This window comes from Triticum urartu, chromosome 2A, assembly GCF_056163025.1.
Source record: "Triticum urartu cultivar PI428250 chromosome 2A, HENAU_Tu73, whole genome shotgun sequence".
Taxonomy (NCBI): domain Eukaryota; kingdom Viridiplantae; phylum Streptophyta; class Magnoliopsida; order Poales; family Poaceae; genus Triticum; species Triticum urartu.
In genome coordinates, this window is record NC_141874.1 from 570053356 (window position 1) to 570077976 (window position 24621).

At 45.3% G+C, this 24621-nt stretch overlaps 2 protein-coding genes across 6 annotated transcripts; both read left to right on the plus strand.

The window, feature by feature from the left end:
* The first annotated feature begins 9784 nt into the window (after positions 1 to 9784).
* On the plus strand, positions 9785 to 15277 carry LOC125538808 (U-box domain-containing protein 7). 5 transcript variants are annotated; one of them, XM_087544392.1, is made up of 7 exons: positions 9785 to 10388; positions 11153 to 11175; positions 11390 to 11464; positions 12046 to 12231; positions 12481 to 12588; positions 12831 to 14059; positions 14212 to 15277. In XM_087544392.1, exons 3-7 carry the CDS (start codon positions 11414 to 11416, stop codon positions 15110 to 15112), a joined length of 2475 nt encoding a protein of 824 aa, XP_087400518.1. In that variant the 5' UTR covers positions 9785 to 10388; positions 11153 to 11175; positions 11390 to 11413; the 3' UTR covers positions 15113 to 15277. The 5 variants fall into 5 exon arrangements, with proteins under 5 accessions (XP_087400518.1, XP_087400520.1, XP_048558055.2 ...); XM_087544394.1 differs by having other exon boundaries at positions 9785 to 10356; XM_048702098.2 differs by lacking the exon at positions 11153 to 11175.
* Positions 15278 to 15317: 40 nt separating this feature from the next.
* On the plus strand, positions 15318 to 22263 carry HEMG2 (Flavin containing amine oxidoreductase family). Its single transcript, XM_048702107.2, has 17 exons — positions 15318 to 15645; positions 15736 to 15871; positions 16137 to 16202; positions 16312 to 16362; positions 16453 to 16509; positions 16783 to 16868; positions 17116 to 17152; positions 17260 to 17325; positions 17478 to 17518; positions 18377 to 18509; positions 19401 to 19589; positions 19773 to 19847; positions 20848 to 20974; positions 21175 to 21283; positions 21355 to 21429; positions 21577 to 21683; positions 21897 to 22263. The coding sequence occupies exons 1-17, from the start codon at positions 15485 to 15487 to the stop codon at positions 22001 to 22003; spliced, it is 1623 nt and encodes a 540-aa protein (XP_048558064.2). The 5' UTR covers positions 15318 to 15484; the 3' UTR covers positions 22004 to 22263.
* The last annotated feature ends 2358 nt before the right edge of the window (positions 22264 to 24621 follow it).

Here is a 24621-nt window from a genome sequence, read left to right on the forward strand (position 1 = left end):
TCTTGTGGTTTCTTTCGTTTGCTCTGGCTAGTGGGTGTACCTGTATTATCTAACTTTGTTTGTGCAGGTTCATTCCATCCTAAGCCAACTCAAGACCACAAGGTAAGTATATGCATCAAAATCATGAGTATGAGGAGTTCTTGCTTCTGTACATACTGTTTGCAAGAAGGACTCATGAGCATGAAGGTATTTTTCCTTGATAATCTTTTGCTCTGATGCATATGGCCAAGATACATGTAACACATTGCCTACTCTGTCATGGTTATGCTCTCACATGCCTCTATATTTCATATTTACATGAGTGCATACATGTAGGGGGAGCCTATGCTTGTTACATGTCCTTCCAAAGCTTTACTTGCTGTTCTTTATATTTTTATCTAAAGCTTTGATGTATGTTTCCATCAATTACCAAAAAGGGGGAGATTGAAAGCACAAGTGCTCCCTAGATGGTTTTGATAATTGATGACAACATATCTCTTGTTGGACTAACACTTCTATCTAGCATGTTTCAGATAAGTTCAACAATGGAGTGGCATGGACTAAAGGTTGTGGGAACTCCTTCAAGATGCTAAGGACAAAGGATTGGCTAAAGCTTCAAGCTCAAGACTCTTCATTTTACATTTTAGTGGTCCAAGATCACGTTGAGTCCATAGGAAAAGCCAATACTATCAAGGAGGGATGAGGTGTTGCTTAATGAGCCTCTTGCTTTATGTGCTTAATGATATGCTCCAAAATCCTCAGCTACTTTCCCACTTCCACATATGACCTAAACCATAAGCCAAACTCGGTCCTACCGATTCTTCCTATCCGGCGCCACCGAGTTTCACTTGTCATAAGCCACTGCCAAACCCTAATCAGTTCGGTCTCACCGAGATGGGCTTGCAAACTCTCTGTTACCCATTGCAATATTCTCAGTCCCACCGAGATATGCAATCGGTCCCACCGAGTTTGCTTGATCAAATCTCAGTTTCACTTATTACCCAAATCGGTCCCACCGAGTTTGAGTAATCGGTCAAACCGAGTTTTGGATTTACCCTAACCCTAGCACATCGGTCCCACCGAGTTGATCCAGTCGGTCCCACCGAAAATCACTAACGGTCACTAGGTTTACATTTTCGGTCCGACTGAGCTTATTGATTCGGTCCCACCAAGATTGGAAAACTGTGTAACGGTTGGATTTTGTGTGGAGGCTATATATACCCCTCCACCTTCTTCTCATTCGATGAGAGAGCCATCAGAACACACACACCATTCCAACTCATATGTTCTGAGAAAGAACCACCTACTCATGTGTTGAGACCAAGACATTCCATTCCTACCATATGAATCTTGATCTCTAGCCTTCCCAAGTTGCTTTCCACTCAAACCCTCTTTCCACCAAATCCAAATCCTATGAGAGAGAGTTGAGTGTTGGGGAGACTATCATTTGAAGCACAAGAGCAAGGAGTTCATTACCTACACACCATTTGTTACTTCTTGGAGAGTGGTGTCTCCTAGATTGGCTAGGTGTCACTTGGGAGCCTCCGACAAGATTGTGGAGTTGAACCAAGGAGTTTGTAAGGGCAAGGAGATCGCCTACTTCGTGAAGATCTACCGCTAGTGAGGCAAGTCCTGTGTGGGCGATGGCCATGGTGGGATAGACAAGGTTGCTTCTTCGTGGACCCTTTGTGGGTGGTTGCTTCTTCGTGGACCCTTTGTGGGTGGAGCCCTGTGTGGACCCGCGCAACCGTTACCCTTGGGTGGAGCCCTGTGTGGACTCACGCAACCGTTACCCTTCGTGGGTTGAAGTCTCCATCAACGTGGATGTAGGATAGCACCACCTATCCGAACCACGGGAAAAACATCCGTGTCTCCAATTGCGTTTGATCTCTCCAAACCCTTCCCTTTACATTCTTGCAAGTTGCATGCTTTACATTCCGCTGCTCATATACTCTTTGCATGCTTGCATGATATGTATTGTGTGTGTTGAAATTGTGCCTAAACTCCACTTAAACCGAAAAAGCTTAAAAAATTGCAACTTTAGCACTAAGTGTCTAATCACCCCCCTCTAGACACATCTACTTCTAGATCCTACAACATCGAGTATTAATCACATGGTAATGTGAACTAGATTATTGACTCTAGTAGACTCTTTGGGTGTTAGTCACATGGGGATGTGACCTTGAGCGTTAATCACATATCGATGTGAACTGGATTATTGACTCTAGTGCAAGTGGGAGACTGTTGGAAATATGCCCTAGAGGCAATAATAAATTAGTTATTATTATATTTCCTTGTTCATGATAATCGTTTATTATCCATGCTAGAATTGTATTGATAGGAAACTCAGATACATGTGTGGATACATAGACAACACTATGTCCCTAGTAAGCCTCTAGTTGACTAGCTCGTTGATCAATAGATGGTTACGGTTTCCTGACCATGGACATTGGATGTCATTGATAACGGGATCACATCATTACGAGAATGATGTGATGGACAAAGACCCAATCCTAAGCCTAGCACAAGATCATGTAGTTCGTATGCTAAAGCTTTTCTAATGTCAAGTATCATTTCCTTAGACCATGAGATTGTGCAACTCCCGGATACCGTAGGAGTGCTTTGGGTGTGCCAAATGTCACAACGTAACTGGGTGGCTATAAAGGTACACTACAGGTATCTCCGAAAGTGTCTGTTGGGTTGGCACAAATCGAGACTGGGATTTGTCACTCTGTGTAAACGGAGAGGTATCTCTGGGCCCACTCGGTAGGACATCATCATAATGTGCACAATGTGATCAAGGAGTTTATCACGGGATGATGTGTTACGAAACGAGTAAAGAGACTTGCCGGTAACGAGATTGAACAAGGTATCGGGATACCGACGATCGAATCTCGGGCAAGTATCGTACCGCTAGACAAAGAGAATTGTATACGGGATTGATTAAGTCCTTGACATCGTGGTTCATCCGATGAGATCATCGTGGAACATGTGGGAGCCAACATGGGTATCCAGATCCCGCTGTTGGTTATTGACCGGAGAGTCATCTCGGTCATGTCTGCATGTCTCCCGAACCCGTAGGGTCTACACACTTAAGGTTCGGTGACGCTAGGGTTATAGAGATATAAGTATGCGGTAACCCGAAATTTGTTCGGAGTCCCGGATGAGATCCTGGACGTCACGAGGAGTTCCGGAATGGTCCGGAGGTATAGAATTATATATAGGAAGTGCTATTTCGGCTATCGGGACAAGTTTCGGGGTCACCGGTATTGTACCGGGACCACCGGAAGGGTCCCGGGGGTCCACCGGGTGGGGCCACCTGCCCCGGGGGCCACATGGGCTGTAGGGGGTGCGCCTTGGCCTGTATGGGCCAAGGGCACCAGCCCCAAGAGGCCCATGCGCCAAGAGATAAGGAAAGGAAGAGTCCTAAAAGGGGAAGGCACCTCCAAGGTGCCTTGGGGAGGATGGACTCCTCCCTGGCCGCACCCTTCCTTGGAGGAAGGGCCAAGGTTGTGCCCCCCCCTCTCCCTTGGCCCTATATATAGTGGGGGGAAGGGAGAGCAACCATACCTAAGCCCTGGCGCCTCCCTCTCCCTCCCATGACACATCTCCCTCCTCCCGCAGCGCTTGGCGAAGCCCTGTTGGAATCCTGCTACTTCCACCACGCCGTCGTGCTGCTGGATCTCCATCAACCTCTCCTTCCCCTTGCTGGATCAAGAAGGAGGAGATGTCGCTGCTCCGTACGTGTGTTGAATGCGGAGGTGCCGTCCGTTTGGCGCTAGGATCATCGGTGATTTGGATCACGACGAGTACGACTCCATCAACCCCGTTCTCTTGAACGCTTCCGCGCGCGATCTACAAGGGTATGTAGATCCACTCCTCCCTCGTTGCTAGATGACTCCATAGATTGATCTTGGTGATACGTAGAAAATTTTGAATTATTTCTACGTTCCCCAATAGTTTTCCATAAGCCCACAACAAGCTTTCTCTTTTCGTTGTTGGTTTTCCAACAACTCCGTTCGAACCTTTCCCAAGGATGCCTTTTCAAGCTCTTTTGTGGAAGAAGTTGGCATTTTCTTCTCCATTCTTTTATTTCAATTATCTATATTCTATTCTTTCGTTCTGGAGGCATTGTGGTGTTGTTCTTTTCACCCATCTTCTTGTTTGGTCAGGACCGTGTTCTTTTCTCAGTTTATCCATTTAACCGGAGTGTTGTGCCCTCAGCTCAAGTTCTTTTCATCTTATCAAGTCTTGCATCCTTTCTCAACTGGAGTGCTGTTCGAATTTGTTCTTCCTTGTTCCTCTTCCCTACCGGAGTGTTTTCAACTTTGTTCTTCTTCGTTGCATTATTCCTTTCAATTTGTTCAACCTCTCAAGGTTCTTTGGTTTCACTCGTTTGTCAAAGAAGCAACTTAGTTTTACCTATTCTCTTCCTCTTCCGTTTCCCTCCGGTGCCATCCTAGATCTCGGGATGAGATCCTCTCGTAGTGGTGGAGTGTTGTGGCGCCCCGAGACCGATGTGCCAGGTGTCCTCCAGTTATTCGCTGTTGTTGCCTTGTCTTTTGCTTGTGTGTTGCATCTTGCCATGTCATCATGTGCATTGCATCATCATGTTTTAAAAACTTGCATCCATCTCGGCCTCCTCGTTCTCTCCGTTGTCCGTTCTGAGCCCAGACACACTTGCACGCGCCCGCGGCACGTCCGAAATATTATTTTATAAGTGGCCAGAAAAATGTTCTCGGAATGGGTTGAAAGTTGGTATGCAGTGTTGTTATGTTGTAGGTAGGCCGCCTGCCAAGTTTCATCGCATTCGGAGTTCGTTTGATAGCCCAACGGATAACTATAGCGGCAATATAGTCGGCCTAACGTCGGACGTTTTCGGTCTCCGGAAACAGCCGTCGGGCCTCTTCTTCTTTTCTCTGCTCTCAGACCACCTAGTTCCCCCTCCGCTGCGGACCACACGATCGCGATCCGAGGGTCCAAACGGAGCAAACCCCTCTCCAAAACCTAATCCTAGCCCACCTACTATAAATAAACCACTTCCCCTTCCAAATCGGGTCCAAACCTAGCCTAGCCCCTTCCCAAACCTCCAGCCGCCGCATCAACCTCGAAACCCACGCCGACTAACCAGATCCACCACCTCCTCCTCAATTTCCGCCACCGGCCACCTCGTCCCTGCCACTTGGCGCCACCCCAGTGGGCAGCGTCGCCGCCCCGCCCAACCAGATGAGGCCACGTCGCCCCTGGGTCTCCCCTCCACCGCGCGGCCCTGCAGGCCCACGGGGAGCCCATCCTGGGCCGTCCCAAGCCCGACCGTTGTGCCCCGTCGCCTCGCTTGAGCTAGATCGGGAGAGCTCGATCCCGAGCTCCCTGCGCCGCCGACTGACCTCTCGCCGGAGTTGAGGACCCGAGCACCCTGTCTCTCTCTCCCTCCCCTGCCGCTCCTTCTTCATCTCTCTCTCACAGAGCTCTCTCTCCCTGTGTCGCGCAGATCCTCGTGTTTCGTCGCGCCGCCGCATGGAGTTCGCCAAAGCTCGCGACCCCCGCCGTTCTTCGCCCGGGTCTGTGCCGCCCTCGCCATCCTTGCCCACATCCGGTCAAATCCGGTGACCAGGGGCCGGATCCACCCATCCCCGTCGCCTGGAGCCGCCAAGTTCTGCTCCTGCCTCTTGTCGAGAGGAGGAGGCTGCAGTCGTCGCAGCCGCGTTGACCACTCCTCTGCTTCCGCTCGCCCCCGCACGATCCATCCAGCGCCCAGGCCCAGCCTCCCCTCCAGCCGCGCGTGGCCCGAGAGCCCATTGTGAGCAGCTCCCTTTCGGCCTAGTATTGTTTTTTTCCTGCTGCCGTGATTTTCTCTTTTATCCAGTAAAGACAGAATTGCAGAAAAACCCCTCTTGTTTCATGCATATAATAACTCATCATTTATGCACTAGATAAAAATGTATTATATATGAAAAATGCTTAGAATTATGTGTAGGTTAATTATATCCAACTTTCATCTATGTTTAAAATGTCGTTTGTTTAAATTTGCTTAAATAACTTGCTAAAATGATTTAATTCATAACTATTTAACCGTAACTCGGAATTTAATAAACTTTATATGTATATGGGGTAGAAAAATGCCTAGTTTAACATGGTGTACTTGTTTTGCATGTTTAACAACCCTAAAATTGTGTTTAGGGCAGAACAGTACCAAATCTATAATATGCATATGGGGATTTACCGGAATTGTTGTTCGTTGTTTCCGGCCTCATTTAAACTTGACTAGATAGGTAGTATTCATTTGCTTCACCCTCTTGCCATGCTAACAACATTTAATCTTGTTGGGTACATAAACGAGAGAGAACTAAATAAGTCATGTGGTGTTTTCTTCAATATGCAACTCCGTTGCATAATGAGCTCCACTTAATTTGTAGTATTGTTTGTGCACTTTGCCATGCCATGCTTCCTTAAACCGGACATGCATCATACTTGGTTGTGCATCATGCCATGCTTGTGCTGGTTGTTTACCATGTTGTTTGCTTCTTTCCGGTGATGCTTCTTCGAGTTGTTTCCGTTAACGTCGCGTTTGTGAGGAACCGTTCGACTACGTCCGTTTGTCTTCTTAATGGACTCGTTCTTCTTCCTTGCGGGATTTCAGGCAAGATGACCATACCCTCGAAATCACTTCTATCTTTGCTTGCTAGTTGCTCGCTCTTTTGCTATGCCTATGCTGCGATGCCTACCACTTGCTTATCATGCCTCCCATATTGTTAAACCAAGCCTCTAACCCACCTTGTCCTAGCAAACCATTGTTTGGCTATGTTACCGCCTTGCTCAGCCCCTCTTATAGCGTCGTTAGTTGCAGGTGAAGATTGAAGTTTGTTCCTTGTTGGAACATGGAGATGTTGTTCCTTGTTGGGATATGTTTACTTGTTGGGATATCACAATATCTCTTATTTAATTAATGCATCTATATACTTGGTAAAGGGTGGAAGGCTTGGCCTTATGCCTGGTGTTTTGTTCCACTCTTGCCGCCCTAGTTTCCGTCATATCGGTGTTATGTTCCCGGATTTTGCGTTCCTTACGCGGTTGGGTAATAATGGGAACCCCTTGACAGTTCGCCTTGAATAAAACTCCTCCAGCAATGCCCAACATTGGTTTTACCATTTGCCACCTAGCCTTTTCTTTTCCCTTGGGAGTCGCGCTCCTGAGGGTCATCATTATTTTACCCCCCCGGGCCAGTGCTCCTCTGAGTGTTGGTCCAAACTAGAGTCCTGTGCAGCGCCCCCTCGGGGAAACTCGAGGTTTGGTTTTAGTTGTATGGAGAACTCATCTGAGTGTGCCCTGAGAACGAGATATGTGCAGCTCCTATCGGGATTTGTCGGCACATTCGGGCGGTGTTGCTGGATTTGTTTTAACTTGTCGAAGTGTCTTGTAGAACCGGGATGCCGAGTCTGATCGAAATGTCTCGGGAGGAGGTCTATTCCTTCGTTGACCGTGAGAGCTTGTCATGGGCTAAGTTGGGACACCCCTGCAGGGATTTGAACTTTCGAAAGCCGTGCCCGCGGTTATGGGCAGATGGGAATTTGTTAATGTCCGGTTGTAGAAAACCTGAAGTTGACCTTAATTAAAATGCATCAACCGCGTGTGTAACCGTGATGGTCTCTTTCCGGCGGAGTCCGGGAAGTGAACACGGTGTTGGAGTAATGCTTGACGTAGGTTGTTCTAGGATCACTTCTTGATCATAGTTGTTCGACCGTGCTTTTGCTTTCTCTTCTCGCTCTCTTTTGCGAATATGTTAGCCACCATATATGCTAGTCGCTTGCTGCAGCTCCACCATCATACCTTTACCCTACCTATAAGCTTAAATAGTCTTGATCGCGATGGTGCGAGATTGCTGAGTCCCCGTGACTCACAGATACTTCCAAAACCAGCTTGCAGGTGCCGAGGTTACCGTGCAGATGACGCAACCAAGCTCAAGGAGGAGCTCGATGAAGATCTTGTCCTTTGTATTGTTTCGTTCTAGTTGATCAGTAGTGGAGCCTAGTTGGGGTCGATCGGGGACCTTGTCGCATTTGGGGTTCTTCTTTTATTTTGGTTCCGTAGTCGGACCTTGATTGTATTTGGATGTTGTAATGCTTTATTCATGTATTTGTGTGAAGTGGCGATTGTAAGCCAACTATATATCTTTTCCCTTATGTATTACATGGGTTGTGTGAAGATTACCTCACTTACGACATTGCTTTCAATGCGGTTATGCCTCTAAGTCATGCTTCGACACGTGGGAAATATAGCCGCATCGAGGGCGTTACATGATCTCTTCGTGATGCCCCACTTGAACTTGCACACGGCAATCTTGATGACGATCACCACTTGATGTCATTCTCTCCATGGGGTGAGTGATATCTTCCTCTTGACGCAGGACCATGGACACGTACCTAACCCCACATAGGACTCTCACATAGACTATGAGTTAGTACACAAAGCGCAATGGACAATGCTTACCATACCATGGGATCACTTGATCCCTCTCGGTACTTCTTCTATGCTTTGTGAGTCGATCAACTTGATTCACTCTGGACTTAGCCTTGATCAATCTTGAATATTTCCAACTCTCTTCATTTGGATGATGTCTTGAAGGTAAACATGAATGATCACATGATCTTCTTCTTCAAGACATGCTTGCAATAAACTCAACACTCACATGACCAATCTTTGAATAATTCCTTACTAGCACCTTGGTCAACTCATAAACTCCTTGAAACCAACACATGGACTTCAAGAAATGCCTATGGACAAATCCTTCCAATATAACTCAAAGCAACCATTAGTCCATAGAGAATGTCATCAATTACCAAAACCACACATGGGGCACCGCATGTCCTTTCAAATGATTTATATAAGACTACCAGAGGCCTAGAATAACAAGAGTCCTTGTCGGCTACGCCGGTGGAGAGGAGTCCTCCACGGATTAGGAGTTCTTGTCTTTAGCAGCAAGACTTCTTGATTTTTCTTGTATGCGTCACGGGCCTTCTTGACGTGGCCCCTGATGAACCTCCATGATGTCCCCGACCCGACCCACCTGACCAAGAGACGACGTGGTGAGTACAGCTAGTCCAGTACTCTGTCAACCGGGTTGGACGACCGGCTCCTCTAATGTTATACATGGACATATCTAGATGGTTGTATCCGTATACATTTGATGAATCTGATTTAACGTATAATGAATTAGAGTTGCCGACGGGTTACAACCACTCCAACCTACGTTTGCAGAAAACCTCTCTCTAGACCAGCCCCATCCCTCCCCACCTCATATAATAAGAAAAAAAAGAGGAATACATTTCGCGTGAAATTTAACATATTTGTTTTCAAGTTTTCAATCTTGTGAACATGTAGATATCGTTGCAATGTACTGACACCTTCCTAGTTAAATGCCAAAGGGAATGGGGCGCGTGCTATCACCACTACATTCCACATCACCGGACGGCTGACCTTCATGTCGAGTCTTCCTCCGCCGCCAACTCAACGTCGTCGTAACCAATTTCAACCGAACCTCCATGGCCACTGGTACTTTGACGTCACTATAGGTAGGTCTCCGGTCCTTTGTTCCTAGTCACTATCGCAATAATAATGATGAGACGCGGTGATATCGTCATGCAAAAGAAAAAAGAAAACCCCAATGATACCAAATGAAATTATACTGTGTCGCACGGAAACAAGAGTAGTGGAATGGTTTTTTCAGCTCAAAATAAAAGATAAAAAATCGCCCCCAAGCTCGGCCCCGCGCCTGTCACAAAGACGAGAGTAATGGAATGGCATAGCACCCCCAGGGTGCCTGCGGCCCGGCGCCTCGCGCGAACGGCCATTGCAGCAAGAGCAGAGCAATTTCGTTGCAGCAACCCTCGCCCCCCGCACCTTGCGCTGCCCCAACGCAGAGCCCCCAAGCTGACCGCCAGGTCTGCCAGCCATACGCGCTTGACCCCTACCCCGGCCGCCGTGGCCGCAACCGCGCGCGCTCAGCTGTAGCCCCGCAACCCGCGGCCGCGCACGCCGCTTCCATGCGCAAATGGCGCAGCCTTTTCTCGCCAACCGAATCCGAACGCCGTCGGTTAGCTCCGCGAGCGGGAACGGGGGCGGAGGCCCTAAATTTACCCTCCGGAGCACGAGGTTTCCGGGGCCCAGCGAGGACGGCAGCCTCCACCGTCCCCGCGGGGGCGCACCCGTGCTATTCGCGGTTCGACTCCACGGCCATTTTTCTCTTCTCCCCGCCCTCCTCCCATCTCTCCGTCTCGCGCCAAGTTAAGCGCCTCTGGACCAAGGGTGGGTGGGTTGGGGGTTGGAAGAACCTGAAGGCGGAGCAGTTGATGAAGTTGCCCTGCAATGGGGAAATTTAAGGTTCGGCTCCTTCTTCACCCTGTCTCCGTCAGGTATGGACGGTTTCGTTCGATTTCTACAGTTATCGAATTATATGACGATGGGGGTTGGAGGAGGAGGAACGCTGCTAACTTTGCAGCTTGTGCATGCGTTGGGTTCCTCATGGATTAGAGCTCCAATCTTCGTGGTGATACTATGGAGATGGAATTCGTGTAGCTTAAACTATATTTTACGACCTTATTTATTCAATGTGGCTGAATATATGCTGACAATAGAGAGCATCCTGCCTGCCCCTGCCATACCAAAACCAGACGTGTTGGCTCATTTACTAAAAACTACACATAATGTCTTTAGGCTGTCGAAATCAGTGGTAGATGCACTTATGCTATTTTGTAGAAATATATGGAGTTTGCATGTTACAATTCAGAATCTAGCTTTCTCTACGTATTTGAACGCAAACAACTCGCATCCGAGTTTAGCTCTTCGGTCCATGAAATATGCTGTCATTGCTCCATTTTTAGCTGGCCCAACTGGCAAAAATCAGTTTTTAGACACAAAAGCACCTTGATGGAATCCGTACCAACAAGGTTGCTGGAGTTTCCATCTTACAATTTCGATTGCATAACTGCAGAGATTAGACATCCTTTTTCTTCTTCTCTTGTTAAATTGGTTTGATTTATTATTTTCTAATCTTGTGCTAATTGTGGGTGAATCAGAAGGCCATAGAACTTTTGCCACCTTCTTTTTTCTGGTGCTATTTTTCATGTTGTTAAGGTTACATACTGCATACTTAATTGATGACATGTTTTTCTTTCAGGTTATGTGATCAATGCCATTTATGTAAGCTATAGGCATCAGTTCAAGTAGAACTTGATATTTATTTTGCATTTAAGTTAGTTATACTGACTCATGGTGAGAGATTTGAGCCGTTTCTTGTATATATACCAATGCAATCAATTTGTAAACATTAAAGAAACTTTTGCCAGTTACCTATCACATATTTGTGCTGGGGATTATGAGCAATATCATGTTCAATACATTGCTCTCTTTGCAGATGAAATTTGACTAAAAGGACGCCATGGAGAGGGTTGAGGTTGACGCGGACTTTGTTGTTGCTGGCAATTGGAAGGTAATCTGGCTGATCCCCAAATTCCACCAAAAGCTATTAATTCAGCAATGGTAATGAGATTGTAATCTTGCTGTTCTCTGTGGACTGTCTTTAGATATAGGAAGGCATTGAACACAGCTTCTGATCACTGACTCCACTTCCTATGTGCCTTGTGATGATTATGTAGTTATGTATATAAGCACTCTTGTGCTAGAAAATAAAATTGCATCCAGTAAATACCACCACCAGTTTGTATTGTACTCCCTCTGTTCACAAATACAAGATCTTTTGGATACTTCAATATGGATTACATACAGACTGAAATGGGAAAACAAGCAAACTACAACGTGTCTATATACATCCAATTCATAAAAATGTTAAAACATCTTATATTTGTGAACGGAGGGAATATATGATAAGACTCTTCTGTGAGAACACTCTGATGTCACCAAACAGTAAGTTAGAAAACTGTGATAAACGCTGCTGTTTTTTTCTTACATTTCCTGTCTTTGACTCTGTCGTTGGAAGTACTTTGCTTATGCAATAATATGGCATATTAACATTGTAGATTCATTTGGATTGCTATTTGATTATTTGTGCAGCTACATGGTGAACTATGTAAGAAACTTTACACTGTAGTTCATGAAGTTTCAATTGCCATCCCTGCCCTTGAGAGTACAAAACCTGGAAGTAATTCTGGACTTCTGGCGTTGAGCTCCTTGCGCATAGCTGTTGATAAAGCCAAGAATCTACTTCAGTATTGCTCAGAGTGTAGCAAGCTTTACTTGGTAAATAATTTTCATTTGTATGAATATGCTTGCTCTCCATGTTTGAGAAGTAAAAGCTTATCAGACTATGTATACACGATCTGTTCTTTTACTGCACTGCTACATTATAAAATTGTTAATGCTAGTTGGACAATCTCGCTCATCAAACTTGGTGGATATGCCTGATGTTAGAGAACAATTTTTCTCATATTTCTGTTTCCTTTTACAGCAATGCAATGTTCTGTATTTAACGTGGTTATTGTATTGCAGGCCCTAACAGCAGAATGTGTTCTTACAAAATTTGAGAAAGCAAGATGCGCTCTTTTAGAAAGTCTTCACCAGTTGGAAGAAACACTTCCAGAAGCAATTAATTCTCAGGTTTTCACTGGTCATGTACAAACGTATTTCTAGAATTTCTACTACAGAATATAATGCTCATCATGGACGGATTCACCATAAGCAGGGAGTTGTAGTTTTTTATATCATAGCATCGATTCTTCTTCACTACCTTGATGTAGTCGCTAATTGTTTTCTCATGTTTTTTTTTTGCATGCCTATTCTTCAGATGATATATTTTTGGCGAAACCCTTCGATAATTATTTGTTGTTGGAAAATTTCAGATCCCAGAGATTGCAAATGAGCTGGAGAATTCAGTTTTTGCTTTGGATCAGGCTGAAAAGCAAGTTGGTGATCAAGTGAAACAGATAATTCAGAATGAGAAGAAATCCAATGGATTCCTTGATGACAATGAACTTGAATTCTTTCGGCAAACTATTTTGAGAGCTGGCATTACATCATCTGCTGCGGCTCTTACTGAGAGAAGAGCAATTAGAAGACTTCTTGAAAGAGCCCAGGCAGAAGAAGACACGAAGAAAGAATCAATAGCATCCTATCTGCTGCATCTTATGAGGAAATATTCAAGTCATTTCAGGAGCGAAACAATGGATTCCGTCAACTCCCAGTCCTCAAGTCCTTCGTGCTCCTTCACTTCAATATCCAGCTCAATTGATCTCCAAGGAAATCTCCCTTCTCTCGAGAAGCTCCTGCCTAGGTCTGGCTCCATCAATTTCAAGCAGATTAAAGGGCTATCAGGGAGCATGCCATTGCCACCTGAGGAACTAAGGTGTCCAATCTCTCTGCAGCTCATGTATGACCCTGTTGTTATCGCATCTGGTCAGACCTACGAGCGGGCTTGCATCGAGAAATGGTTTAACAGTGGGAATACAACCTGCCCCAAAACTCGGAAAGAGTTACCCCAGCTTTCCGTGACACCTAATTACTGCATCAAGGGTCTGATAACATCCTGGTGTGAACAAAATGGGGTTCCAGTTCCCTCCGCCCCTCCAGAATCTCCAAAGCTCAAATATTTGAGGATAACATCTCTAAAGAGTAGCAAATGCGTGGTGACGAATGGTGTTAGCACGATTTTGTTCGAAGACGCAGGCGCAAAAGACGCAAAAGACGACAAGTTGAACACCGATGTTGCTTTGGAGAAGTGCTCTAGCCATAATTCCAGGGAGGCGACATCTGAGACATGCGAAGAAGAAGAGGAGGTCTCTGTGGAGAAGTGCTCTTTTCAGAATAACCCTGTAGAGGCTGCACCCGAGAGATGTGAACGCTGGCTGCGTGTGCTAAGCAAGGGTGGTGAGTGCATCGATGAGCAGCGTGAGGTGGTCGAGCAGGTCAGGTTCCAGCTGAAGGGTGATGATGAGCTCAGGGACTATGTGGGTGCTAATGGTATTACCGAGCCACTCACCTGCTTCCTGAAGATGGCTCTCAGCAGAGAAGACGTGCAATCTCAGGAGGTCGGAACAATGGCTCTTTTCAATCTTGCTGTCAGCAATAACAGGTAAATATCACATACAGATCATTCATTCCTGTTTCTTTCTCCTTCAAATCACAGTGTCAGAGAAAAGGCTCTTTGCAACAAGCATAGGTAGATCAGATGATCTTAGCTCAGTTCTTTGGCCTGATCATTTCAGCTCTATGTCTGCCCTGTAGGAACAAGCGGCAGCTGCTCTCAGCTGGAGTTATCCCTCTGATGGAGCAGATGATGCAGAAACCGGAGACCTGCGAGGCTGCGGTGGCGATGTACCTCAACCTGTCTTGCCTGGAGGAGGCGCAGGCCATCATCGGCTCGAGCGAAGTCATCCCTGTCCTGATCAGGTGCCTGCAAGAAGAAGGGTACCGGAGCGACACGTGCCGGCTGGACGCGCTCCTGACGCTGTACAACCTGTCCCTGCACGCGCCCAACATCCCGGCGCTCCTCTCGTCGGGCGTGGTCCACAGCATCCACACCGTCCTGGCGCCGTCGTGGCCGTGGACGGACCAGGCCCTGACCTTGCTGATCAACCTGGCGCTGAGCTGGCCCGGGAAGAAGGAGATCGCGGCGAACCAGGCCATCGTGGGCGACATCGTGTTCATCCTGGACAACGGCGAGGCGGCGGAGCAGGAGAAGGCGGTGTCGTGCCTGTGGATGATCTGCAACGGCGACGAGGGGTGCAGCCAGACGGTGCTGCAGGAGGGCGTGATCCCGGCGCTGGTGTCGCTGACGGCGAACGGCACGGGCAAGGCCAAGGACAAGGCGCAGAGGCTGCTCCGGCTGTTCCGGGAGCAGCGGCAGCGCGAGCTGGAGCAGCAGCAGCCGCGGGTGGAGCTGCTCGAGGTGGCCAGCCAGGCCGCCGCGCAGCAGGAACAGGAGGAGGAGGAGCAGCAGCAGCAGCAACAGCAGGAGGATGCCGCTGCGGGGAAGACGGCGGCGTCCGAGCAGAGCGGCGAGGGCAAGAAGCCGCCGGCGCGGCTGAGCAGGTCCAAGTCCAAGCGGCTGGCCAGGGCCATCACCTGCCTCATCAAGAAGTGGACGACGCCAGGCGGCGGCGGCGGCGACAAGTGTAAACTGTAACCCTGTAGAATGTGTGGTGGTACTGTACCGTCACATTCACCAAAAATGTGTGCGCTCGTGAAGCTCCATGTGTAAAATACAACTAGCGAAATCGTACGGACGTTCAACTGCGACTGGGAGAAGAGAAGAGCTTCTTCTCCCGTCCGAGTAAAATAATTTTTAGTACGTGCTCCCGGAACAGCCGATGGCATAGCGATCGCGAAGGCGATGACGCAGAGCACTCGTCGTGGCATAACCAGGGCGCCGCCTCCGGTTTCGACCCACTGACTGGTCTACCCACCCCGTACCTACTAGTACTCCGCGTCTCCGATCGGCGACAGCGACGGAGAAAAACGACGAGCGGCTCCTCTCCCCATCCAAACCCCGAATCAAATGCTCACTTCCGCCACCGCCCCCTCCTCCTCCTCCTGCTCGTCCCACGCTCCCACCCGCTTCGCCTCCGCGCGCGGGCGCCGCCTCCGCCCCGTGCTCGCCATGGCCGCCTCCGATGACCCCCGCGCCAGGTCGGTCGCCGTCGTCGGCGCCGGCGTCAGGTGAGTCCACACGATTTCGCGCCGAATTCTCGGGTGGGGGTTTTGCGCTCGCGCACGTCAGGTGTTTGACGGAATGGTGACTCCGTGCAGTGGGCTCGTGGCGGCGTACAGGCTGAGGAAGAGCGGCGTGCGGGTCACCGTGTTCGAGGCGGAAGACCGCGCGGGAGGGAAGATACGGACCAACTCCGACGGCGGATTCCTCTGGGACGAAGGAGCCAACACTATGGTGAGCTCATTTCTGTTTGTGAATAACTTGTGGCGTTGTGTAGCGCTGTCTCTGTATGCCACGGATTGTGGCGAGTGTTGGAGCGAATGGTGCGACCTGTGTACATTATGGTTTACTGCTCCTTGTCGCAATTGCTTGCTAGTATATAAGAAGCATGTGTTTGTGTGTGCTGTTGGGGCATGCACTCCTCTCCTTATTAGAATTCAAAACTGAAATGGAACCTAGAAGATTAGCTGATGACATAACCTGATCCTGTCACCCGCAGACAGAAAGTGCATTGGAGGCTAGTAGACTAATCGACGATCTTGGTCTTGAGGACAGACTGCAGTATGTATGTGCCAATGCTATCTTCGAATAATTAGTTATGTTTGCATTCTGCATTGTCGTCTGTAAATTGTTCCCATCAATGAATTACCTTACAAGTTCAATGTCTATTTCAGCCTAACTCCCAGCACAAGCGTTATACTGTTAAGGATGGAGCGCCAGCACTGGTAAATAGGTTTTCCATGTAATCATGCATCTCCTTTTCCATTTTTCTTATTGTAGCTCACCCTTGAGTCTTCTCCTTTTTGTTCCATAAGATCCCTTCAGATCCCATCGCACTAATGAAAAGCACTGTTCTTTCTACGAAATCAAAGGTATATCCTGCTATTTAGTACGAACTACTTCAGCCTACAGTACATGTTACATGGCACACTAACCCCTTCTAAATGAGTTATTTATTGCCAGTGCCACTGATAGATTGGAATGCATAACAAATACAAACATTTTATCGATTGCTAGTGTTAGTTTAGTGCCCACTACCATGACCTGAATTAGCTGGTTTCAGTAACTAATTGACAATTTGTAGATTCTCCAGGTCTTTTCCTTTCAAATTTGATTCTGCTCTGAATTCTTTCTTACCCTTGCAGTTCAAGTTATTTCTGGAACCATTTCTCTATGAAAAATCTAGCACAAGGAACTCCAAAAAAGTGTCTGACGAGCATTTGCGCGAGAGGTGAACCTTCACACTTGGTGTTTTGCATTGGTGTAGATGCCAAATGCTAACAAGATAATAAATGGTGACCTTCCGTATGAAGTTTTTAGGATCCGAGAGGCTGTCTGGTACTCTAGTGTTCCTTAAGCCTCATCTGCTTGCAGTTTTATGTAGGGGAAAGGCATATATAGCGCACCATGACTGTTTGTAGTATGTATTATTTGTTTAAAGGAGATAATTGAATGTCCCTGTTTTGACAACTTTACAGCGTTGGGAGTTTTTTTGAACGCCATTTTGGGAAAGAGGTGAGTTCTTTCCTTACGGATCATCAGTAATTCAATCATATAGAGTTAAAAGCTCTGCAGCTCGTATTGTAACCAGCCATGGCTATGAATTTCCATGTTGATTACAGGTTGTTGACTATCTTATTGATCCATTTGTAGCTGGAACAAGTGCAGGAGATCCTGAGTCATTATCTGTAAGTTACTACTGCATTATGTGCACAAACACCATATGACCTTTCCATGTGATGCTTGCTTAATGTTGATAATCTAATAGTAATTATTATTCCAGACCATATCACCTTGTTAATTAACTGTGCTGGCTTTGAGTAACAACTATTTTTTGCAGATTCGTCATGCATTTCCAGGGTTATGGAATTTAGAAAGGAAGTAAGTTTGTACATTTTTTTATTTGCTCGCAGTGATCTATTCTCACTTCTACATTTTCATTTGTTGTCTTGTCCATGTTTTTGCTTTTGCTATCTCCCATGCATTTTTTTATGTTACAGCATGTATATCAGTTTAACCTATGTAAAGATTCTACAAGTGAAAATGTCATTTTCAGATATCCTTGTTTCTTGCATTGCTTTCTTGGGTCCTGCTGTTAGCTTGTTACTGAACTGCCTTTCTTTTTCCCTGTTGGACTTCCTTGAATTGGGCATTGACGGAATGTTCACCCTTTAATACTGCTTATGTGTGCACTATCTATCTCCTTGTGTTTTCCTCTTTATTTGATATTCTGCTTTTCTCCAAATATTACTTTATTTTCTATTTTTACTGATGGAGTTGGACTAATTGGCCATGCAACAGAACTGATTAGTTTGAGAGAAATATTTCCTAATTATCCTGATAATATGCATCTTCTAGAACAAAAAATCATATTGTAATTTTCATTTAAGATAATAATTAGCCCAATAATATGCATCTTCCCGAAATCATACTGTAATTTTCATTTCGAGTGAAATATTTTCTAATTAGCCCGATGATATGCATCTTTTTGAACATCAATCCATGCCTATACAAATTGCCGACATAAATTATTATAAATATAAAGGGCTACAACACCATTATTCAGAAAAATGTTTGCTATCATGATAATAGATTTTGTACTAGTTTTTTTCAAATGGGACACACTACGTTTGCGGTTTCAACTTGTCATTTGCACTAAAGCATGTTGTTGTCGTAAATTTGGCTAGCAACAATATTTGTTCCCAGTTATGGTGATTCACACTCCTTCAATGCTCTCAGGTATGGTTCTCTCATCGTTGGTGCCATCTTGTCAAAACTAACAGCTAAAGGTGATTCAGCAAAGAAAGGAGGCACTTCGTCAGGAAAAGGAAGGAGCAAGCGGGCCTCATTTTCATTTCATGGTGGTATGCAGGTATTCCTTCAATGGTGTCATGTCATTTCCTTTGTTAGTGTAAACAACATAAAAATAAAACCCGCGTATGGGCCCTATACCCTATTAACTCCATCTGTGTTCCCTAAAAAAGGAAAAACTCCATCTGTCCCATTTGAAAGAGCTGCATTTACTTGGCCACTGCAGGAATGGTTATTTTTGTGCCATTCAAGGATGCATGTTCACTCGATGAACCAGCATCACTATTTTATGTTTCACAAGCCAGGAATATTGCCATGTTTATATCCATTGTACAGCTTAGCGATCCATTTACACCCTGTCATGATCACTGCTGATTTCTGTATTGACTTGGCACAAGTTTATTAGCTTGCGGATATTAGTTAAAGCTATGTCAAACAAAAGCCCAAATATATGACCAAGTGTATGAATATGTTTAGCTACGTAGTTGTCGAGAAACAGTATTGCAAGATGAGAAATAAGTCAAAGGTAGCTATGATACAAAAGGACTAACATCACAAAATAGTTGCATGGTGGAATCACACAACATTCATGGCCAGTTTAGACTTTATCGAGCCACACACTAGAGGGGGTGTTGACGTATATGTGTATTGCCCAACCTTCTCCATCAGTTTGGATTTTTGGTTCTTCTCGTTGGTACATGAAATTTAATATGGTATCAAAGCCAAGAGGCCTTGGATTCAAGTCTCAGATTTTGCAATTTAAATGGAAATATTGCTTGCCCTCCTTCTGTCCACGTTTAGGCCTTATCGAGCCATGCAGGTGTTGTAGTATATGTGGTTTGTCCAACCTTTTCCATCCATCAGTTCAGACTTTTGATTCTACTGGTTGGTGCATAAAACTTAATATTCACATCTGTTTTTTAGAAGTCATACGTTGTTGAATGCTTTTCAGACACTAGTAGATGCACTTCACAAGGAAGTTGGAGATAGTAATGTGAAGCTTGGAACACAAGTGTTGTCATTGGCGTGTAACTGCGATGAACTCTCTGCATCAGATGGGTGGTCAATTTTTGTGGATTCAAAAGATGCTAGTAGTAAGGAGCTTGCAAAGAACCAGTCCTTTGATGCTGTTATAATGACAGTAAGAATCACTCATCTGCATTATTTTTCAAAGTTCATTTGATACACAATCTGGTAAATTTGCTTTCTGCCAATCTATAAAATATACTTAATATTTCTGCACTCACGCATGACTGGCTATTATTACTATTAAACGTAGGTCATAAAACCAAATTATGTACCTCTTGCATTTTCCCCTCTGCAGGCTCCACTGTCCAATGTCCAGAGGATGAAGTTCACAAAAGGTGGAGCTCCCTTTGTGCTAGACTTTCTTCCTAAGGTCAGGTTAGGATCACCATTTTAGATCAAATGCAATAATTGAAATGGTTGCTCTTGTAAAGAAATTGGTGCTAGGGGAAATTTGTCTCAATCCCTTCAGCAGTTCCATTTTTCTCAGGTCTATCACTACAAGAGCCATATTGCTGGTTTGTTTTTTTCCCATGGACAGGGGTGCGTGGAAGTTAGCTATCCACGTGCCAGAACCATGACTTGGTTTCGATATCTTATGGGTTTCAACTCTAGTCTACCCAACTTGTTTGGGACTGAAAGGCTTTCTTGTTGCTGTTTGTTGTTGCTTCTACATTTGCATGTACATGATTCATTCCCGTACCTTGTCACGAACGGATCTATGAAAATAGTAGTAGTTCAGTGATATGGTCTATTTCAGAAGGCGGACAGACTAACTGTATTTATTAATGCATGAAAAAGTAACTATATGAGAACAGTAGTAGATCAGTGATATGGTCTATTTCAGTATTCAGTGCTTTTGCTAGCACTTTAAGTAACTCCTGTTTCTGGACAAAATGAGCGACACATATTTTGGAAATATATTGGTAATTAAGAATATAAGCTAGACATACTGTACTCTGTTTTACTGACATGAATACATAATTGAAGTGAAGATGGTTATATTGCTTCTCCATCATCAAAGGATTCCTTGCTACGTGAATTTATATGATTTCAAGACAATGCCATAATGGAATCACATTTCCACTGTTAAGATACTCTGTTGTACCAGTACCACTGTAGCTATTATTTTATATTTTTCTTGATACATATGCACTTGGAGATCATATCACAACACCGTACTTAGTGTTGTTAGAGCCTGCGAGTTATTGTATCACAACATTGCATTTATGACCTATGAGATGTGGACTGATTTTGTTCTTTCTTTCTTTTTTGTAAAGATGTGTGACTGATGTCGTGTCATGAAATACACGGGCTTCTTATAACTTTACATGTGTAGCAGAATCTCATCTTAAGCCATATTTAATTTGTAGGTGGATTATCTGCCATTGTCCCTCATGGTAACAGCATTTAAGAAGGAAGACGTCAAAAGACCCCTGGAAGGATTTGGGGTCTTGATACCCTTTAAGGAACAACAAAAACATGGTTTGAAAACGCTTGGTAGGTTCCTCAGCTTTATACTTGAACTGTTTTCAATTTACAGAAGTACCATTGCACTCAGTTCGGTACACAAAACAATCTTGTTTTACCAGTTTTCGTGTACTCGTGATTAGTTTATTCTGATTTTATATTGCTTCATACTACATCTTTTTTCCCAGAACATAGCCTCATTTATACGTGCGTGACTGTTTCTTGTATAGGAACTCTCTTCTCCTCTATGATGTTCCCAGATCGAGCTCCTAATGACCAGTACTTGTTTACAACATTCATTGGGGGAAGCCACAATAGAGATCTCGCTGGAGCTCCAACGTAAAAACCTTTTGATCTTGTATTATGCTTCTTTTCTTATGCACATTATTCCAATTTTTTTACTTCTGCAGGCCTATCTTGAAACGATTTGTGACATCTGACCTTACAAAGCTACTGGGGGTAAAGGGGCAGCCAACTTTTGTGAAGTAAGTATTCACGCATATCGGCCTATATGCTTTCCCTTCCTGTGCTTGTGTTGTGGTTTTCCATCTTCTAGGGAATTTCAGAATGTGCACAATTTGTTTCACTGTCTCATGCTCATGTAATTTATTAGTATTTCTTATGTTACTCAGACATATACATTGGAGAAATGCTTTTCCTTTGTATGGCCATGATTATGATTCGGCACTGGAAGCTATAGGAAAGATGGAAAGTGATCTTCCAGGGTTCTTCTATGCAGGCAAGTCAATAAAGCCACCTTACTTTTGTTACTTCTCATGAAAATTTATGGTGCTCCTTGGTCTGCTGGAAATGAAGCTCTAACAAAAGAATGCGTGTATAACATCTAAAAACAGTCTCGTTGGAAATTTGTAGAGCAAGCAAACCAGAAATAGTAATCCCGCCAAGTGACTCTTAGATGTTAACTTATAACTTTAACTTTGATGTCTTGTAGGAAATAACAAGGATGGGTTGGCTGTTGGAAATGTCATAGCTTCAGGAAGTAACACAGCGGACCTTGTGATCTCATACCTTGAGTCAGGCATCAAGCAAGTTAGTTAATATCGACGGTGTCTGACCTATCTTCTAGCATTGGCAGACTATATTTCTCACACTATGTTAGATTTAAAATGATAGCAGTGGTTGGCAATCTCTTTATAAGCCTAAGCATTAACCAGGCATCCAGTATTCGAGCTGTGTAAAGATGGGCAAGGACAAGGAGTGCAAAATAATTCTGATCGCCTGAAGTGTTCGTGGTTATTTTGAACAGTAATCATTGACATATAGACTTGCTTTGGCAATAAAACTGGAATTTCTTGAGATGTTATGCCATGTATAATTTGACCAGTTGGATTAGCCTCCCAAGCTGCATGGTGCTCGAGGGGTTTCTTTGTGCCCACACTTCTGTTGAGTTACAGTGTGGCTCTGAACAACAATGATCTGTGCGTTGCAGGGGCCATCAAGCCGTGGAATTATTTGCCTGCCATTTTGCGTTTTGCTGTTAAGTAGTAGTAGAACGTACACCACCTCTGGGACATCAACAGCCAGTTCTGACTGACACACTTGGGTGTTGTCTTGTTCAACTATCTTGGGATGGGCAAGCGAAGTCTTCCTGGTGATTCATCTTTACCACTACTGCTACTTAGTAGTACTACCTTTATGCTGTAAGAGGCACAGTTCAGCATGCCAACTGACCGAAGGTCTGTAGGTTGAAGCGAAACTGGAAGTCCTGTGAGAATCCAGGCAAAAGATATCCTTGTACGGGATGCGTGCTCCACTTGCAATGTGCATAATTATGTTCCTCTCTTTCATCTTTGGCCGGTTGGCCATCTTTTGACGTCTAGGGTAGTGCTCCATAATTACCATGATCCGCAGGATTACATATGATGCTTCAAGCTTAGGTTTGGATCATACTCCTACATATGTGGTGCACATCATTGTCCTCGTTTGAAAAGGTACGTTCACCTCTGTAGACATGCAATGCAAGCCGAGGTTGTGTAGTAGTGCAGCTCCCTAGAATCAAGGAGGCATTACAGTAGAAGGTAAGAGATGAGTTGGAATGGAAGGGTACATTGGGGCCAATGTTTTGGTTCCCAGAACTGATATTTGATTGTGCTTGGTGCAAGTGAGAGAGAAAAAAGGCAGTTGCTTCCTTTGGAACTTTAGGGCACAAGAAAGCATGAGTAGGGCACTCCTTGGAGCCTTTATGTCCTTCACTGCACTTTTCTTCTTGGGCACAGCCTCCCGTATTGTATGAGCATGGCGGCCACTGACCATAAAGGAGATGGATAGATAACAAAGCAAAAGGTTTGGTTTTGCCCTTAAAAAATTCCATGTCTGGAGGACTGGATAGATAGCTTGACCGCCTTATCCATGAAGCTTGCCTCCGAGTGTTTCATGTTCCTTGTCTGAAATAGAAAATAGAAGTGGTGCATTTCCCCGATTCTATAAGTGGTGCATTTTAGCTTGGCATGCATGCACATTTTGCACCGGCAGCGACACGGCTTTCCTGCTCATGCTGACGCAAAGACGCCGATGGATGGATTCAGGCAGCTATACATTTTTCTTACACCCAGATCTCACCTAATGCCGTCCATGGCCTGGATTTCGGCCGGGCGCCAAATGGTTTCCTTGGGCGTATCACATGTTCTGAGACAAAACAGGGAGCGTCATACAAGGACTAAAAGCAATCTTGCCTACCAAGCCTAGGTTTTATTTAACGCCAGCCTTTGATTTGTTCAACGCAATGGCATGGACCGCGACTCCCGAGAGCCGATCAAGCCAAACGCTAGGGCCATTAACCAAAAGGATCTCGACAGGAGCTGGGCTTGCTAGCGCGCCGTCTCGAACATGGCAAGTGGGTGACGACAGGCGCAGTGTTAGCTATATATGTGTGCACTTGTAATGGCAAATGTACCATGATTGGTTTTGGGATGCGTGGATTGCGGAGATATATATCTTCCTTGGCCACATGGCCACTGGGTAATCTACTAACCCAGCCCCAAAATATACACATAACCCTAGCTGAAAGCCTACCGAGCGCCGATGCTATATCACATTACGGTAGCACTTAGCCGGCTTGCTCGTGACAAGAGGGTAATGCCTTTGAACTGTCCCTAACACATTTGTGCTCGACAGCTCGAGGACTAACAGTTCTTGTTTTGTACCCGCATGCGAGCCCTTTTGTTGATACATGCATGGCATGGTAGTTGTTGGACCGAAGCGTTGTCGTAGTTGAGGATTTTTACTATTTTCTCGTCTGGTTCTTGTCCTGTGCGCCGAACTGTGGATATGCTTCAGTTGGCTGCATGTGTGCTGCGCGTCGCTCCTGGCCAAGTCATGATACAATAATCTGAAAACACGCCATCATCCATGCGGTGGACGTGAAGAGGAACAGGTCGCCGGTAGAAACAGTCGTCTTCAGCTAGCGGCACACGGTAAAGGTTTCGCCCGGTTCACGTAATCGTGGCGTCTTAGACATAGGTCTATAGTAAAAAAAAGAGAGAGAGAAAATCTGAAACTTTGACAGATATGGTATAAGATTTTGCTAAAATTAAGTCGCCTGAGATTTTTTTTGGTTTGTCTACGTTGATGTCCTGAACTGTCCGATGTTTCGCGCTGAGATTTGCGCAGGGTCGAGGAGAAGACGCGCTCTTGAGAAATCGTCCGCTGCAACACGT